The 20,390-nt window shown below is 41.9% G+C and overlaps 1 protein-coding gene across 2 annotated transcripts in view; it reads right to left on the bottom strand.

Annotated features, from left to right (window-relative positions):
* Positions 1–657: 657 nt before the first annotated feature.
* Positions 658–20,390, bottom strand: part of SH3GL2 (SH3 domain containing GRB2 like 2, endophilin A1) — a 197,945-nt gene continuing 178,212 nt past the window's right edge. For both annotated transcript variants that reach the window (XM_046663758.1, XM_046663760.1), the window contains exons 4-9: positions 11,513–11,656; positions 10,514–10,647; positions 8,497–8,655; positions 6,302–6,405; positions 4,276–4,406; positions 658–2,221 (exon numbers count right to left, since the gene is read on the bottom strand). In XM_046663758.1, the coding sequence (XP_046519714.1) occupies positions 2,022–2,221; positions 4,276–4,406; positions 6,302–6,405; positions 8,497–8,655; positions 10,514–10,647; positions 11,513–11,656 (872 nt within the window). In that variant the 3' untranslated portion in view covers positions 658–2,021. The remainder of the gene's footprint in view (positions 2,222–4,275; positions 4,407–6,301; positions 6,406–8,496; positions 8,656–10,513; positions 10,648–11,512; positions 11,657–20,390) is intronic.

The raw sequence follows: 20,390 nt of genomic DNA, 5'->3' as shown, positions 1-20,390 counted from the left end.
TACTGTAACTCACATAGCTAGCAAAAATGTATTTTCATGTTAGAGCAGTTCACACACAGAACTTAGTATATTAAACTATTCACATTAGATTAGAACATCTGGACTGTTCGCCTCAGCACTGAAGAATACAAAGGCCTCACAATATACAAAGAATATTTTCTCAGGAGCTCGGGAAATACATATTCTGTATGTACTGCTCCCCTATCCACACCCACCCCAGCCCACATGTACACACCAAGAGAAAAGGACGCTGGCTTTTGGCCTATCTGTATTTCCATGTCTACTTCTTTCTCTTCAAGCAGGAAAGGAAACAAAAGACTGGTTGAAATGACATACTTTATTTGCCCCCTGAATTAGATTCTTCTGATGATATTGCCATTGACGATACTTCATTTAACTTCTAGAAGACCTCCTTCTCCCCACTTTCTTATCTTCTCTCCCAAATCTTCTCTTTCCTGGATTACCAAGAAGTTACCAGAGCCTGGTAGCTACCTTCTTGACAATGGAACTTTTCCTGATTACAGAAAAGTAGATCTGAGCTTGTAACCAGGTCTGGTTGCATCAGAAGGCAATGGAGACTGAAACGAACCCTTGTCCACTCACTGTCAGACCCAAAGAACTGACACAAAATAAAGGACCAGAGCCTTTGGTTCTGTCTTCAGCAATATTTATTGGAAACAGCGATGCTTCCCGTGGTAAGAGTTTTATACATTAAGCAATAAGATTTGCCTTTCACTCCACATGATCCACTACCGCAGGTGGCACATCCGAAGCAGCACATTAAACCTCTGAAAGAATCTGTACAGCTAGATAAATAGAACTCTGGATACCTAACAGGACTTTAATGACTGATAAAAAAAGAAAACAACACTCATAAGCTTACGCACAGCACCGTACACACAAAATGAAGACGAGATAGAAGGGACAGAAATAAAAGTAATGACTGAGTTGGGAAAGTTTAGCATATGCAGCCACACGTCTTAAACAGCTATGCACAAAAATCATCTTTATTTGGTCCTCATTGAGGGCAGAATATGCACAAATGATGTTCAAAGAACACAAGGTGAAAGTGGAAAGAAAAGACAGTTACTGTTTCTTGGCTATGAAGTAGTGGGAAAATGGTGTCTAGAGTTTTTCTCCTTGAGTCTCTGTGTCAAATGGATTCATGAAACATGTAACTCATAAATAAAACCGAAGTGAAGATATTTGTTCCCCCTTCTCTGTACCTTCAGAAATGGCCTAAATACATACATGGTTTCCCTACAGCAAGAAATTTAAGCTTGGAAACCAGGTCTCTTCCCAATTCCTCATAATGAAGTATCTCTTCTTCTCAGCCTCTCCCACAATATGCTGACTGCTGTCTTACTTAGAAAGAAAATGGGAGCCCCCCTCTGGCTTTAATAGCAGGGAGGGAAGAAAACTGGCTGTATCTCAGAAATAGGTATAAGTGGGAAGAACAAAGGTGACTGTTTTCAGAGAAGGCTTTGGATCCACACTTAACACTCTTCTACTAACAGCATCAAGGGAGTAACTCATTCAGATCAGAAGACAATTTGCTGGTGAGGGAGGCTTTTGTCAACAATTCTGTGACTTAGATATTTGGGAGGGGACACTGTGAAAGCAAGAACTTTCTCTTATTTAAATGGAGAACCTGAGACCTTGAGATGGCCCCTGGGTGACAGATAGTATCTTCAGAAGGATAGTTTTTCTGTGAGGTGGCTCATGGTCATATTCTAAGAAGCCACAGCCTCCTGAGAACTGCGTCAACAGCAGTTCCATGAATACTGGATGGTCTCAGATGGTATTTAAAAAGCACATGCCATGCCCATCAGGCTAAGAAGATACCACCCATCACCATGACTCTTGTGGGATCGCACAAGTCAACCAAAGATACTTGGTGGGGCTTGATGACTTGGACCACTGCGGCCTGCACTTGGGATGTGTTGTAAGCAGCATTACCAAAGCAGTGGTTAAACTTAACTATCTGGGTCAAGAAGAGGTGAGCCAGCCAGCATAACATCCTAATGGGGCAGGGCAACCAGAATCTCCACATAATTGATGGGGAAGAAGCCTGACTGGCCGTGAAGCATCCCCTCATACCAGTTCTCATCAATCTGGTTAGTGAGTGTGATGATATCACCCTCTTTAAAACCCAACTCCCCTTCATTTTCAGGTTCAAAGTCGTACAGAGCTCGGCAGCAGGGCTGATCCATTGGGGCACCTGGGAGTAAGAGCAGGAGAGAAGAACACAGAAAGACAAGGGGTATTTAACTCACACATCTACCACCTGCTGCACCCACCTGACTTGCTGTCCCCTTGGTTCCTCCCTCACTCCTCTTCCTGCTGAAACTTCCTCTGGCTACTAGTCCCCAATGTCTGCTGCATGGCATCTTCCCCTAACAGTTTTGAGAAGCTTTCTCAGATTTCTGGAAGTTGCTGGGTTTCTGCTTCCATTTCCAGTATGAAAAATGGCCACATCTATTCTTATGACACATACAACACAGGCTCATCAAGGTTTGCCTTCCTGACAATGCCCAAAGATGGGGAGACCCAATGAATAAAGGAGTTTTAATGAGATTTAGGCTAATAATACAGCATGGCCAGAATTCTTTCCATGTTAACACTTTAAAATCTCCACACATGTGAAATAGTCCAGTTAACTTCATGGACAATGCTTTGCAACCTCAGAATAATAGTGTAGTTCTCAGTATTTAAAAATAAAGACTCCAGCCTCTGGAACACTGCTGTAATGCGGTGAAAACAAAACAATACGAAACCCTGGGTTCAATTTCTTCCTCTGTGAGACCTTGCACAAGGCACTTCACTTCCAGTTCCTCTAACATTAGAACTAACAGTTGAACTTACTGCACAGTACTGCTGTGGCTTTTCAATGAGATTATGTAAAAAATTATCTAATTTGCACTTTTTAAATTGTTACACATATAAATATGAGAAGTGCACTGGAGTCATGGCATAGAAAAAATAGTGTGCTCTACCTTATTCTTGATGGAATCATATCTTAAAAGTGATCTATTTTCAATGACCATATATAGCAATACAGCATGCATACACACATGCATATAAATTCAAACACAAGCATATAGCTCCCATGTCATCTAGATAGCTTTAAAGGGAAACAATGTAATATATATTTTTACTTAAAGAAAGAAGAAAATTAACAAGTCTCCAAAGGAAGAATGAAATACATGGTTTGTAGCCGGGAGAAGCAAGCTATACATAACTTATATGACTAGTCCTACAGCCAGCTAACTTGTAAGAGCCACTGCTGTTTATACCCTACACGGGGGGCTCCAAGCAGCAGAGGTGAGCACAAAGGGCAGAGAGCTCCAACTGTCATCACAGACTTCACTTTTTTCCTTTCTAGTCTCCTGAGCGCATCTCATAAAAATGTTTCCTACTGTAGAACATGAAGAACTGGTGATACAGGGAAAACTGGAGAAAGCTGCATATCTTTAAAATCCATATCTAGTATAAGATAGTTTCCACTTCTTCAACCAAGCAAATGTGAAGGTTGAAAATGTCTGAAGCACTGGCTTTTACCTAATCTATGTGTAGTGGGGAGAGAGCAATGGTGCCAATCAAAAGAATACATTATTGTGTATTTATCAATATTCCTGATAGAAAGTAAGTTTTAGCTTTTATTGTACCAACTTCAGTTACCACAGCATGATGAACTGGTTGAAGGGTGGTGGGAGGAGGGAAATCTAGCAGATGTTGAGATTCAAAATGGATTCATCTGCAAATATATTCACTCATATGCTCCTGTGACTCAAAAAATCCAATTCAACACATTCCTGGAGCTGCTGTCTGTGGGTTATATGTGAGTGTATGTGGGCACACACTGATCAGAGGCATTTGCTCTCATGTGTGATGGAATCACAGAAAGGGAAAAGCGCACACACACACAAAAGGATGACACTCCCAGCACCAAACTGACATGTTAAGGTGATTTATGTCCATAAACAAGTGTCAAAATCAAATGTGTTAGTTAGGAGGTTAGTGTGTGCTATGATGGAGAATGAGGAAAAAAAAGACTCACAAAGAAAGAGAAGAGGGAAAAGGAGAGAAAGAAACGATCAATGAGAAAGGAAGAAAGGAGTCCTTTAAAAGAGTTTCTATCTGACAAAACCATCCTGTAGGAAATATATTACTGTGTGTTTCTAACACAGCCAGATTGGACTGCTCCTAGAATTTCTGGAAAAGTGTCAACGGGCTGTGGCCCAGGCCCGTGTAATGGGGTCTGCAGCTCCTTACCTGCAGGTTTGGGAGTGCCTGTGTGAGAGAGGCCCCCATTGGGCTGAGTACTGTCTCCAGTTGGAAACTCCAGGCTCATTCGTGGTTTAGGCTGGTACTCCCTTCTAGGCTGAGATGAAGCTTGTCTTATTCTGCATTGAAAAGAAAAGAGGGGGAGGGGGGAAAGTGAGTATGTAGCCAATTAAAAAGTAAAAGGAAAAGCAATAAAATCCAGGAAATCCTTAGGTCACCCACCAAGCTACCATTGTGGAGCACAGGGAATTTGAAAACGACCCTTAATTCTTATCTGTGATGTCTCTGCTTTTGGTGGTGTCCCTCTGAGGTCATACTTTCACTATCTTCATCTTTTTTCTCAATCTCTCCCTTCCTCCCTCATTTATTCAGAGCTCCCTTTGCAAATATGCACTGTGTTAGGTGCCAGGAACACAAAGATGTAAAGGGCACAGTTCTTGCCCTCAAGAAGCTTATGGTCTATAGGGGAGACAGAATATAAATGACTTGATTACTGTAAATTGTAGTAAGTGGTGTGATGGATATATGTGCAAAATGCTACAAGAAGAAAGGGGTGTGGTTGGGGAGGAGACTACTGTCCCCGGGGAAGTTTACAACCCCGGGAGAGGGTTTACAAGGAAGGAGGTAAAAGATAAAGAGGAGTCACTTCTAGATGAACAGGTGTATCCAGAAGAAAGTTATTCCATGGAGAGCTTGAGAAGGTTTGGAGCAAGGACAGGAGGAAACCGTGGGCCCTGCTCCCACTGAGCAGTGTGAGATATAGGAAGGGGGGAAAAAACAAGAGAAGACAGGAGGAAGGTAGAAAGGTACGGCCACTAAAGGTATTCCACACACCCCTAAGTATTTTCCCACAGTTTCAGGTGTTCACTAAGCAAAGGGGACAACAGATTTGCAGAGGTGGGAGAGTTTAGGGTATGGTGACTATAGAATCAGACTGACTTTAAACATATTTCAGAGGAAAAAAGGAAAGTGGCCCTTCATGCTCAACAGATGTCATAAAGACATATATTTCTCTAGCATGTTGAAGCATACAGTTTTAAACTTTTCTAGAGGCTTCAGTGTGTTACACACACTTCCACAAGGGTGCACTGAGGGCAGATGCACAACCAAAGCACTCCTCAAGGAAGACACTGAGGAGAGGAAGAGGTTGGCCAGGTGGAAACAATGGGAACAGGTGAGGAGGTTCCCATAGCGCAGCAGAATGATAGGAGGCTTCACTGCACATTTAGGCTTCTCATCAGCTTTAAGAGTCTAACCTGGCCATGAGCTGAGAATAATGGCTATTGAGGTGATCCTCTGATGTGTGTACATTTAGCAAAATCACCCAGCTTAATATCTGGCTAATAAAGTATTGCATATGATAGTGCAGAGCTACTGCATACAGCTGTGCAGGCCGTGCCCCACAACTCAGGGAACACCGTTCACAAAGAAAACTACGAGAGCCCCGCTGTGGGGCACATCTGAGGAGGTGCATAAGAAAGCAGTGCCATCCGATGGTGGAAGACTTTGTCTCCATTCAGGAAAACACAAGGCGTGAAAAGATATAGGCTGTTCAATAGGTTATGCTTGATCATGAACCCCAGTTGCACCACTGTGTGACCCTGCACTAGATACTTCTTCTCCCCAAGCCTCATTTTGCTCACCTGTTAGGTGAAGCTAAGAAGACTTAGTTTACATGGCTGTTGTATGATTGATAATGATATACCCACACAGAATATAAGCAAATCACATCCATTATCATTGGTAGCATCCTGGTGTCCCATGTGTGGCAGCCAAAATACAATCCAAGTATCACGGTCTCATAAAAACAAGATTAGACTCAACAGAACAAAGTAAAACAAAGCACAAGACAAAATAAAATCAAAACAAACGCCCCACAAGGTGCCTGTCTAGGATCAGCAGGAATTTTTGCAGAAGTTTTTCTTCAAATGTATTCTCTCTACTATTTCCATTTCTTTACACATCATTTCAGAGCAAGAAAATGGAAATGTAAAATGCAGGGGACTGTAAATACCTTTCTTCCAGTCTGACGGTGACCTGCTGCAGGATCTGGACTGCCTGCTTATGGTACTCCAGCTGGGCTTGGACGAGTGCAGAGAGCTGGCTCACCTGTTCGATCTGCAGATCGATGGGGGGAATCACACCTTAGTTACCAGGTTACTGTCCTTAAGCAACTACTACTGCCCAGCACATATGAGAGAACAGCCCCTGACACACAGCCCAGTGCTTCGTGATGCCCATGACTGTGTGGTGAGCCAGGCTAAGACAGTTAGTTTTGCAGGTTCCAAATCAATCAAGGATAAGAAAGCATCCTCATACTTGGAAATGCCAGTACCACAAGGAGAAGCAACATTAGTAGAATCCTCCTGGAGATCACACAACTCGCATTAAACAGTCTCATACTTAGCTACAATCTTCTGATGAGGATTTGGCTTTTTTTGTTGATTTTTCATAGGAAAAAGAAGTATTGACCAAAGGATTCTTTGCTCCCTGAACTTTTCATGCCAAGTCAATGTATTAGTGCTGTTAATAAGAATGTGAATATGGATTTCTCACATGAGGAACCATGGGAGGCAGTGTGGTATGATGGAAAATCTTTTGTCTCTTTGAGCCTCATCTGTAATGTAAAAGGGTTGGGTCAATTGATATCTTGGGTTTATTCCAGCTCTAATATCCTAAGCATCCTTGGTTACTTTTCATTTTGTGTCTTCTGTTGTCATCCAGCTGAATAGTGGCCTCCTTGTCAACAGAGGCAATACCGCCCCATGAGTTTTGGGGTAGGGTGGGGCAGGGCACTGAGTACAGAAAAGGAGCACTGTGACTGAGGTCACCCCTCACTCCCACAGTAGTCCTCTTCAGTAGTTAGGTGGACACAATTTGTTTTATATACACATAAACCTACACTGTCCCTGGGTGATGCAAAAGTCTGGATATGTTCAACATGCGTCCTCTGTCACCAATCAAGGCACAGCAGTTAAGCGATAAGTTCATAAAGGTTCTGTAAACATCTTGGCAGAAGTTGGTCAGCAACTGATGGGGTTGGAGGTAGGGATGTCTGTCCCCCTGAGGGACTGTCCTCTTGGCTTCAAAGCTAAATGAACTCAACAGAATGTAACTTCTAAAGCCATGAAAAATGATTTCGTACTTTGGAAATGTGAAAGCAGCTTTTAAACTATCTCATCTAGGCCCCATATGTAGTATCTATGCTATAATCATCAAACTTAACTGAAATTAATTTTTGAAAGAAAACGTCAACTTTACTTCAAAATATGAACCATCTTAACCTGTGTTGGACACCCAATTCTGAAAGCATTAGTTGATGTTCTTTTATAATCTGAAGTCAATCTGCCCTTTATTTCAACACAGTATTTTTTTTAAGCTATTGGACTTAAACATGGATCACCAGAAACATTATCTTCCCACTATTGGTAATGCTTCAAGATCATTAGTAGAAAAAAATATAGCTAAATAAAACCATAGGAATACAGAAAAATTTTTACCATTTCTCAATCTACTTTATTATTATTAATTTTTTTTTTTTAAGATTGGCACCTGGGCTAACAACTGTTGCCAATGTTTTTTTATTTTTTTTCTGCTTTATCTCTCCAACCCTCCCCTGTACACAGTTGTATATCTTAGTTGCAGGTCCTTCTAGTTGTGGGATGTGGGATGCTGCCTCAACGTGGCCTGAGAAGTGGTGCCATGTCCATGCCCAGGATCCGAACCCTGGACTGCCGCAGCGGAGTGCGCGAACTTAACCACTCGGCCACAGAGCAGGCCCCCATTTATTATTATTAATTTTTGTGGTGGGGAAGATTCACCCTGAGCTAACATCTGTTGCTAATCCTCCTCTTTTATCCCTTGAGGAAGATTCACCCTGAGCTAACATCTGTGCCAGTCTTCCTCTATTTTGTATGTGGGTTGCCACCTCTGCATGGCTCAGGAGTGGTGCAGGTCCACACCCAGGATCCAAACCCATGAACCCGGGCCACCGAAGCAGAGCACATCAAACTTAACCAATATGCCATGAGGCCAAGCCCCTCAATCTACTTTATAATTTCAAATTATTTTAAAGAAATAACAATCTACTGAAGTTCTCATCACATACTGTAATCAGATATTAATGATTTTAATTGCATAACCCTTTAACAAATTAATCTTGTGCCTCTATGGCAAGATTAAAGTAAAAACCACAGGAGAGTCACTCACATCCATCTCCAAGAGATTGAACATGCTTGACTCAGCAATTTCTTTAGACTCATCGAATTTCTCCAGAGCTTGACGGAGTTCTTCATCTGGAATCTTGCCTTGTCGTTTCTTCTTATAATCAAAGTCCAGGCGTCGACCCTCCAACTTCTTTAGATGATGCTGAAAAAGTCAAGGGCAGGAGTATGCTTTGAAAGGATTCATGGGAAAGGCGTATTTAGAGCTCAGTTCCCCATAATGCCTATGAGCTCACAAAATGAGACAGGCTAAGTTCTAAAACACCATGTCACTAGAAAAACAAAGAAACATGCATCAGTGGGGCAACTGCATCCAAAGGCTGGATGTGGGGAAACGTCTTTAAAAATAATTAAGAGCAAGAAGGAAACTGGGGGAAATACCAGTGTCCTTTATTTTCTGCCCTTTCTGGGCCAAAGCCAAGCTGGAACATGCCTTTCCGTCCCATGATAGAAGCTGGGAATGTGTATCCATGCCCAACACATGTGGAAAGCACAGGTGCAGAGGGCCCACAGTCCCCATCTTCAAGAGAAACATTATCTCATGAGAAGGCAGAGGAAAAACACTTTCCTTGAAATAAAGTGAGAAACAATGGCATCTTTTTTGAATCATAGAACATTAGTGCTGGAAAGGACTTATCTTTGAGGTAATCTGGCCTGTCAGAATCACCTAGGTTGCTTATTAAAAATAAGGATTCCTGATTACCTGAATTAGAATATTCAAGGCTGGGGTCTAGGAATTGATGTCTTAACACTGACCCTTGTTGACTGATGTAGCTTTTGGGGAACCACTGATCAGTTTAAGTCTCCCATTTGACAGATGATGAAATTCAGTCAAGAAGCCTAACTTGGAAGGGCCCCCGGATGGGATCTGATGCCCCACACTGTGCTTTGACTCCTCCTTGCAACATCCCCACTATGTGGCTGCCCAGCCTCACTCAACACCTCTAGTAACCAAGTGGGAAAGTAGTTTCCCAAAGCTACAAAGGATTTTTTTCCTAAATGCCGCTGTGTTCCAATACTAATGTGTGGGAGAAAATGTTGGATTTCCCTTGCCCCTAGGTGTGTATAGAGTGAAAAGGAAGGAGATGAAAACAGAGTTAGGAGTGGTGAAGAAATAAGAAGGAAAGGAGGAAGAAAAATATCCTAGATTCCCCCTCCCACTGCACACCCAACCTCCAATTCATGCCCTGATCCAAGCTAAATGTTTGTTTTTTGGAAGGAATATTCTTGTAAAACATGTGAACTTGCAGTCAGCTGGAGGGTAGAGTACTGGTAGAGTACATTTCAGATTTAGAGTGAGTCTGCCACTTACTAACCGTACGACTTTGAGCAAGTGGTAGGGCTGAAGGAGATTTAAGCTAGAATAAGGAGATCAGGAGACTTCAAGTTATGGCAGTCCATTTTACAGTAAAGAAAATTAAATTTCAGACAGGTTCAACAAATATTTGTTGAAGGAATGAATGAACAAACACTACACACCTAGTAGAGGTGAAGCCAGTTGAACTCCATTGATTTGGAATTGCTCAACTGTTCTACATGCTTTAGAAAGAAGATAGTTGGGTATTCTTCCTCAGTCCTAACAACCGTTACCAAAATATGAAAACATGTTTACAGGGTGACAGGGTAACTACGTATTTAAGCTAACAACTGGCACAGCTGGCATTTTGGAGGGTGAAATCAGCCAAAAACCATAGAATAATTAATAAAATTGTGTATGATCAGGGAAAGAATATTATCCTCCTAGAGAAAAAAAAGCTTAGAAAAACTTGAAAATTGAACACAGAGAAGTCAAATCTAACACTCATGAGTAACAGTCATAAGAATGGGGCAAAAAGCATGGCATTTCCAGTTTCTTTCAAGTTATCCTGCTGGATTGTTTTGCAATTCACATGCCCAGTGCTGATCACGTGCTCAGTAAGCTTAAAAAATGTTTTCTAAAGGAAAAGGGCATCTGCCTCTGTACGATTTCAAACCCCACTTTCCAAAGGACTAGTCGCAGATACCTGAATTTCCCTCAGATCTTTGTCATGAAGATTCTGAAGGGGGTCAATGAAGTTCTGCTTCACTTCCATGTCCAGAGAGTCTTTCACTTCTGAGAGCTCCCGCATGGCCTCCCCCACCTCACCAAGCGCTGGGCCTGGAAGCGAGAAGGAAGCTCTTGCACGTTAAAGAACAAAGGTGAAAGTATTTGCAATAATAGGGCCCATTACAGACGAAAACCCAGGGATTATGGCCTGTCTTCTGAAGACACCTGAGATGAGAGACAGTATAAAACGTCCTCCAGAGAACACTTTATCTTCCACCTACGAAAGTTCATACAGTGCAACTGACTCAATGTCCCCAAGGGGGTGGTATCCCTTATTATAAAGAACATGCAAGCACCCTGCCCTCCCTTGTAATTGCCAGCTTTCCCTAACAGGGGGTTTCCTTAAGGCCAGTGCACTCAGCAGGAGCAAATACCAGGAACAGAGAGCAGGGTTCAACCAGGAAAGACAGTCATTTGCTGAGACCTCACATCACAAGGGAGTGAAAAGAGAAGGTGTTTAGCACCATAGCTAAGAGTTGGAGGAGAGAGGGGTGAAGGAGTTCCCCTGGGGTTCCAGAATTCACCTAGGTACCATATAGAGAAGAGCAGACAGCTAAGAGAAAGCTCCCAGGGCAGGGTGTTGAAGCACGCTGACTGTGACTGTTCTCTCTGCCCCAACTCTCAGTTACTGCCAGACACACTCAACAGCAAGTGTTCAGGCATCTGGATATGTCAACCAGCTACTGTAAAGACTGGGATCTCATCAGGGAAAAAGAAAATAAATAAAACTCCTACGACAAATCACACTAAAAATGATGAAATGACTCTGAAAACAAATTTTTGGCCCATGTATACGAGACCTAGAACTGAGAATCAAAATGGAAAATGGTTGAATAATTTCCTACACACTTTCTTACTGGCACTAAAATCCCCACAGACAAATGAAGGAATTAAAATGTGAGAAAGCGCTCATTACCAAAGTTGCAATCATCTCCAAGCTCTCTTCCGAACTTGAGCATAGCCTCTGCCAGCAGCGCCTCTGCCTGCGGATAGCCTGGCCCTTTCTCCTGGCCGCGGATTTTTGACATGGTGTTGATCATGCTGAGTTTAGCTCTGGAAGCTGGAGGCAAAGTGATAAGAGACTTTCAAAGTAGGCAATGTGATATAGTAGAAACAAGGCTGGATGGAGAATAAGGCCTTAACCAGTCTATCACCAGCTTGGCTACTGAAAACTGCACCTTTCACCTGCCTAGCTTCAGTGTCTTCATCTATAGCATGTGGAGGTTGTTCCACAGATACATAGATATAGATACAGACATACTTTTTTAATAACTAAACTCTCCCTTTCTCTCAAAATCTTATGAGGAACTGAACAGAAAAGGCAAAGCTCTCCTGGGTGAAGATCCCATCCTTGGGTGCTCTTCTCCACCTTCCTGTGCTCTTTTGGGTCCTCTCTCCATTGTGGTGGCCCCTGCAGTGCCTCGGTTTAGCTGGGTGACCTCATGGAAAGCATTTTGAGAACTATGGGATTATGTGATCTCCAAGTTTTAAGATTCGAGTTTTATACTTCAACCTTAGGAGTCTATGGACTAAAGCAGGGAATTAATTAATTCTTGCAGTGTGGACCTTATGCCATGTTTCACTTACATCATGTATAAAATAGAACTATTTTCAAAATCACTTCTCAGCTAAGATTCTAACAGTAAACAGACCCATGAAGAACAGAAATACTGTGTTCATTAAAAAGACTCAATCACTTCTCTAGCACATAACTGCTTCTCAAAATTAGTTCTGTGTCACAAAGACGGCATTTCAATTTCTTTTTTGCTTTTATTTTTATAAAAGAAGATGCCTAGAAAGCAATTCCAGTTTTTGTGGAAGAAACTGTTTTATTTACACACCATTAAAGCCAATGATGTACTTGACGCTAGGATACTCAGTTTCATCGTTAGAGTTCATCATCAGGTTTATTACTAGAGCTGGGAATGTACGTTAACCTAGGACTGGGCCCAGGATCCCATCTACATGGAAACCCCTGATACAATCACAGCTTAAAGCACTTCCAGCATTCAGTGGCTGACATTTAATCTTGAATATTTGTTTCAAATAGGCTTTTATTTAAACTCTGGCCTTCAAAGGTTGAAACTGGAGACAGAGAGAGTCACCATGAGAGGACCCCCTTCCAACCGTGCCCTGGGGATATTATAATGAACGAGACAGCTATGGTCCCTGCCTTTACAAAGTTTACGTGGACCAAGGGTAGCCGCTATTTTAAAAGCAATTAGAGTGAAGTGTATATGCTAAGTGTCATGGGGGGATTACAGTAAGTCGCAGAAGCATAGCATCACCCTAGTCTGTTGGTGTGGGGCACTGGAAAGAAGGATTCCAGAGAGAAGTATCTTCAAGCTTAGAATCATATAGTGAGTAGCAGTTAGTCAGGCTGAGAGCAACATGCAAAGCCTGGTAACAACTGGAAAAGTATAAAATTCACATTTTCTTTACTCTGCTTTTCATAGGAAAGTGTATCACATACACGTCAAACTTTAAAAATTGAAAATGCCACATGATCACACACTTTTGAGGGGATGATACTGTTAGAGTCTATTTTAAGGCCTTTCCTACAATAAGCCATACCTGAGACACAGTCCCTGCCCTCAAGGTGCTCACAGTACGGTGAGGCATCAGATAAAGAAGCAGACAGTGGCAAAAAACATGACAAAAGCAAGAATGGCTAATACGCACAGGGTACTGGGGGAACGCAGAGGGGGATAACAGCACAAATATAAGTGAAGTGAGCAAACACCAGACAAGAAGTATCGAATGAAGAGAAGAAAAGAAGACAAACGGAGATCAAAGCGACAGAGTAACAAAACCACACTCCGTGGTTAATCCCTTCAAATCCTGTTTTGATCAGTTTACACTCTAAAGATTTATTCCTTTTACAAAAGCTGGTTATTGATTTGCGCTTATATCTTGTTTCTCTTAAGAGCTGTCTTCTGGTAAGTAATTACCACAAGTAATTGTAACAGTTTAATGTACTGTGGCTGATTTTCAAAGTCATCATTTTGAACATTGTTCAGTTATGAAGAGCCTTCTAGTCCTCTAATTACTTAAGAACATCCTGAATATGTTCATTTTCATCAGAAGGGGGAAGAAAACCATACTCTATTAGTTTATTTCTTCAAACAATCTAAAATACCCATTAATCCACATATTTGAAAAGACTGGCTTTTAAATGCTTTCACAAACTAAGAAATATTTATTAAGAGTCTTAGATTAGTAAAAATTCTGTGTTCTTGAAAAAATCATCAGTACTCTGAATTAACCATTTTAAAATGTTAACATAATTGTTTTTAATGATTTTTGAAAGTGGTACTTTAAGAAACAGAGAGTAAGCCAGGAAAATACAAATTTAAGACACTAGAATTCCTATAATATGGTCTCAGCCTGGATTGCTTCACCAAGTTGGATGTACCCCTTGTGTCCTTCTCTTCTCTTCTAAAGGGATCTAACTCCTCTCCTTCCCATTATCTCTTTTTCCCCCTTGGCTTAACCCTTTCTTACAAGTTGTTACGATCTCTCTATGTATGCCCTCGTCTTTACTTTCCCACCTTCACTATCCTAGTTTAAGTTGCCCCTACTGGCTGGGGTTTACTGCAGAAACAGCTTCCTAATAGCAATCTCTCCATGAGAGCATTAATCAACACTAGCATGTTGCTCTGTGTTCTCCCAGAGAGCAACAGCAGAAAGCTATGCACACAGTAGATGTTTGACACATCTGCTGAAGGAAAGAAGAAACGAATGAACAGGCTATCTTCGACACTAGTAGACTACCCTGGCAGTGGTTTTCATAAGCAGACTCTGCTCACATGCTTTGGCTTGTGTGACTGAGAGCCTTCTGGAGCATAACAGGGAATGAGAACTGGAAAATTTGTTTCTTTTGTTAAACAAAATGCTTAGCAATCTAACAGATTTTTTTGAGAGAGAAGAGAAGATACTTGACCCTGCTGAGGATAGGATTCCATATGGAAAACAGATTAGGACCAGTCCACAGAGTGAACTGTGAGACTCGCCAGCTCACTTCCCCTACTGGTCCCCCAGAGAACTGGCAGCCAAGTTTGTACCCTCTGGGCAGGGGACTAGAAGATTCGTTTCTGAGGAATACAACCAACCCAAGAGAAAGACCTAAAGAGACTCACAGCTGGAAGCACCAAATGCAGAAACCCAGGCTGACTACCCTAGAATGAAGCTGTTACAGTCAATAAGCCCTACGCACCCCCACACAGCTTTACTGTCCTACGCCTAAGTGGAAAAGGTCAGCCACTAACACCAGATTTTGAAGAAAGCGTCCAATATGACAGAGCAAAAACCAACAAGGAAATTATGGGAAACAATGCAGGGAGAGAAGAATAACTATCATTAATATTTTCAGGTGTCTAAGATACCTTATGCATGAAACAAAAAAGAAACAGAGAAGCACTCTTAGAAATTAAAATAAAATTTAACTTTAAATATGAATTTAAGTAAAACATAACATTAAAAAAATCAGTAGAAGCATAGACGATAACGTTGAGGTAAATCCCCCCAAAAGCAGAACAAAAAGACAGAGATAAAAGATCAGAAAGAAAGCACAAAATCAAGATCAGCCCAGGAGGCCTTGCAGCTGAATGACGGAAGCTCCAAAAAGAATGAATGTGGAAACAGAAAGGGAAAAAATTCTTTTTAAAAGTTCAAGAAAATTTCCCAGAACTAACAAACGTGTTTCCAGATTGAAAGGGTCAGCTGAATGCCCAGCACAATGGATAAAAGAGCCCACACTGGGGACCATTAATATGAAATTTTTTAACACTGGGGACAAAGAGACCTTCCTAAAACCTTTTCAGGGAAGAAAAAAGAGGTTACATACAAAGCATCAAGAATTAGAAGGTCAATGAACATGAGAAAACTATGAATATGAGAAACTTCCTCAGAAAACAGTGGAGCAATTGACTCCAAATTTTCAGGGAAAATAACATACAATTCTATATTCAAATTATCAATGAAGTCTAAGGGTAGTATATGACTTTTCAAATACACAAAGACGATCTCAATTTATTTTCCTTCCCAAGCTAATGGAAGAGGCATTCTACCAAAATGAAGGTGTCACTCAAGAAAAGAGACAGGTATGGAATCTAGAAAAAGGCGTCTAGTGCAAGGGAAGAGGTGGAAAACAATGACAAAGGGAGATCTCGTGACGGTTGTTGTGCATCAGGCATTGAGGGCAACTGTAGCTGACGCTACACATAACCAGGTGCATGCAGCTCAGGGATCCAGGAGCTCCAAGGGAGCTACAGGCTCCCGATGATCCCCAGTGGGATCAGGTCACAGCTGTCCACCACTATACAGTGTTTTATAATACACCCTTCATTGGTCTCCTTCCCTCTCCTACTACCCCACAGGGTTTCCTGGAATCACCTCCTAAATCAACCAATTGTGCATAAATCCCTGCCTCCTGGTTTGCCTCTGGGGGAACCCAAACTAAGACAGCATCCAATTCAGCGTGCAGCAGATACCTCAAGGATGATTAACACCTGACATATTTCAATGCATTGAGAGGAAATTCACATGGGTGGCAGAGGGTTTCGGAAAGAATTAGTGAAAGGTACACAAAGAGTGAAGAAAATTTTTAAAAACCCAATTATTAACTCCAGGAAAAACAAAAAGGTTGTATAAGAAAGGAAATCTAGTCATCTTATTCCATACATCTCCGCTTTATGCAAGTTTACAAGGACACGAAATGTAAATACTGAATACTACCTAACAAAAATCATGCTATAAACATCCTGGTGAGAAGAGAGAGGGAAAGGATGTGGAATAATGGGAAGACAAGAAAAGAGCAAACAATTCTTGTCTTCCAAATAGGGAATCAAAGAGAAAAGATCTAAAACCAGAAAACCAAGCAGGAGCAACAGCAGCATGCTGTTTCACGATTCGAAGTAAAAACCAAAGAAACAGCTGAAACGATCTTGACAGTGTTGCTTCTGGGAAATGAAGATGGGGGAAGAGCTGCAACTCCAGGGGGACTGCTGTTTTTTGTAAAAAGCTTTGTAAAACTATATGATTTTTTATAATATGTACATGTATTACTTCCATTGTAAAAAACTAAATTTAGGGGCTGGCCAAGTGGTTAAGTTCCCATGCTCTGCTTTGGTGGCTCAGGGTTTTGCTGATTCGGAGCCGGGACATGGACATGGCCCACATGCCACAACTAGAAGGACCCACAACTAAAACATACAACTATGTACTGGGGGGATTTGGGGAGAAAAACCAGAAAGAAAAAAAAAAAAAGGTTGGCAACAGTTGTTAGCTCAGGTACCAATCTTTAAAAAAAAAAACAACTAAATTTAAAATATTTCCTACTTCTTCTTCCCTGAGGACACCTAACTTGGCAGCTAAACTAGACAACCACCACTCACAATATCTTGATAATCTTGGCACTGCTCTAACCTCAAGGTCTTTCAATGAAAAGCTCTATTAAAAAATACGTTCACTGATGTAAAGAGAATTGGCTGGGAGGAGAAAAGTTAATAAGGATTAACAGGTGAAAGGTCATCAGAAAATGCCATTAAAGGAAAGGTCTTGATGAGTCCACATCTAGGTGATTTCTGGAAGGAAATGTAGCAGGTGAACTTAAACAGCAGGAAATGAAATTAGGATGACCAGAAAAGAGCTGATCTATTCCAAAAAAGGGCTCCTATTGTTTTGTCCTCTGCTAAAAATGGCAGTTTGGTTTTTGGCCTCAAAATCCAGGCTATCTTTTAAGGAAGACGAACAGGGGCAGGCAAGGCTCAATCTGAACCAGCTCCCAACTCTAAGGCATAATCTGTAGCATCCCTGACGAGCTTTCTAAGCCTGGGCACAGGTGAAGGGAGGTCAGAGCTCTGCTGGGAGTAACACAGAAGCTCTGCCCGCCCGCCCGCCCACAGAGCTTCCTCTGACCCAAGAGCAGTGTCCGGGTGAGCCAGGATCAGGCTCTCCCAAGACTGCTTACCTAGAGTGGCAACTTGCTGGGAATTTAACTAGTGTGGTAACTACTGGGACATCTCAGTATCCCAGCTAAGTCTTAGTTCTTTTAATTTTTATTTCTTCATCCAAATGAACAAACAGGAAAACGAACCACTACATCTTGTCCTTCACAGAAAGCAGCACAGTGCATTAAAATAAACATTAGCTTTGGGCTCATACAAACATAGGTAAAAATCCAGGCTGCAGGTCTTGCTAGCTGTGTATGCCTGATAAATCTCTTATTCATAAGGTTATCAGTACTCAGTGATAAACAGCAACAAGAGTAACGAGCGCAGACACGCACAACAGGCCCTGGAGACGGGAGTGCACTCCTTTCTTCTCCTTCCATGTTCTCTTTTCTCTGCGAAAGTGTGCTGGCTGCTCTGTCAGCTCGGTTATTTGGGGAACTACGTTTCCCAGAATACCTTCCTCACAGGCTTCTGAGTTAGAACTGGTCCAAAGCGAGGTGGTACACGATTTGGGAGCTGAAGGCCAAGCAGCAGGCACAGCCCTCTGAAGGCTGTCACTGGTTAGAGGAGGTGGACAGATGCAGACATGCAGATGGGTTTCGGCTTGTCCTCGCTCTTCCCTACTCTGTGTCCAGCTCTTCTTCTCGAATGCTGCCTCTGCTGACCAACGGTGACCCCAGGCCCACCACAGACCTTTGCTGCAAACTTTCAGAGGTAGGAGGCTTGAAGAGCCAACAACCTTCCAGACCCTTCCACATCAGTGTTCTCTGCAGTCCTGCTCCAGCAGCGGGAACTGCCCACCTTCTAGATTCCTAAGTTCATTCACCTGGCTCAGGGCAGTTTGGTAACCTTTCTCTGATTCTTCAACTCCATGTTTTGGGCCTTTATTTACCCAGACAGACATAAAGGAGAATAACTGTAGGTAGGAGTTAGCTGCTAATTGTAGAAAGAAGACAAGAAAGGAGAGCCAGTTTAACAAAGTGGGATTAAGACACAGACTCTGGAGTCAGGGTGTCTGAGTCCAAATCCTGGCTCTATTTCTTCCTGGGTGATTTTGGGCCTCAGTTACCTCATCTGCAAAATGGTAACTTCCCTTCACTGGGTTAGGCTGATGTAAGGATTAAATGATATGATGTACGTCACAATGTTGGCACATGATAAATGTTGGCTATTTCTATGAGTGCCAGACATGCCAGCAAGTTTGCTGTGTGATTGTGTATGACTTACTTAACCTCTCTGAGTCTTAGGTTCTTCATCCATAAAAAGTTGAGAAAAAAGGAGACAGGTGAATAATTCCTAAAACTCTTCCAAGTTCCCTTTCTTAAGGTAATTCTTAGATACAAGACTTCTCAAAGAAAGCACACCCTGACCTTCAGCCACAGGAAACTTCTGGCAGTTTCCTGAAGTTGCTAGAACTGTTCTCATCTTGGAATGGCCTTCCCTCTGTCTATATACCCAACACAATTCCAGGCACACCTTTTCTACAAAGCCTTTCCTGTCACCCTTTACTTCTACTGCCTCCAGGTGACCCCTTCCTTATTTTATGTCTCCCCCGTGCCCTGTACAAATATTGATCTTATCTCACACGATACCTTCTCTCTCTTTTCTGCATGTCTGTTTCCTGCTGCAAGTCAAGAAACTGTGTCCTACTGAATTCTAGCACGGGGCTGAGGATACAGCAGGTGCTTACTTATTAATTGTGGGCTGAATGATTTCATTTAAAAGTTTTAACTTTTTATAAAATTCTTCTGTGTACCTCGTTTTTTTCTAATCCTTGGAAAAAAAGACTTTCCTGCTCAAAAGCACAACAACCTCCTACTGTGCTCTGACATGGAGCTAGAGGCTGCTGCTAAGATCTAATTACACATTAACTCTGCGATCTGACAGGATGATTTGCGAGAATAAGTCATGCTGATGGCAATCTGGCCTGCGCTTCCCTTACACAGACTAGATGTTAAGAATTCCCCTGTTGCGGGGCTGTTCCATTTCTCCCGAGTCCATTTCTTGAAGTGCAGAAGGGTGAAATCCCACTTCCCATTCACTGTTATTAATAATTCGTCTCTACATGATGCCATGAAAAACTGCTTTATGTGAAAATGGTAAGAAACTGATCATACAATCTCCCAGAACCAAGAAATAGGCTCTCATTTCTCCCAACAAAGGAGGGTTCCTAATCTAAATTATGAGCCCTAGCTAAGGGCATAAAAAAGATTAAATTAATAAGAATCAATATAAGTAAGTTACACTGGAAACAATTATGTATCCCCCTCATGAAGAAAAATTCTGAATTTGCACTGCCTGATTGAATTGGTATTTACCAAAAATCTGCTCCTTAAACTTTTTTCCTACGATGAAATGAACAAATATTTATTAAGCACCTACTATGTCAAAGGGACTATGCTAGGGAGACTCTGAGAGAAGCGAGGCCCAGCCTCTGCTTTCAATGGTCTTACTGCCCAGCTAGAGAGTCAGAGAGCAGTCCACTCACTGTGATAGGAGGCAGACATGGGCCATACTGTGGGTAAGGTTATAATGTATCCACGTCACAGAAGAATAATGAATTCTGTCTGGAAGAGTGCGGCTGGGAAGGCTCATGAAACAGGTGACACTTGAGCTGGGCTTGAAAGTGAGTTGTAAAGACAGAGCAACGGGAAAGGACATTCTAGGTATCTGGAGATTATGAGCAAAGTCATGTGGAAGTGCCTGGTGTATTTGGAAACATCATTTTTTGGTATGTTATAGATCAATAAAGAGTTCAGAAAAAAAAAAAAAAGAACACTGATGCCAGTGTTCCACTCCCAGATTCCTGATGTAATTGGTCTGACATGTGGTCTGGCCATC

The sequence above is a fragment of the Equus quagga genome, chromosome 6, assembly GCF_021613505.1.
Source record: "Equus quagga isolate Etosha38 chromosome 6, UCLA_HA_Equagga_1.0, whole genome shotgun sequence".
Classification (NCBI taxonomy): domain Eukaryota; kingdom Metazoa; phylum Chordata; class Mammalia; order Perissodactyla; family Equidae; genus Equus; species Equus quagga.
This window is presented reverse-complemented; position numbering and strand designations above follow the sequence as displayed.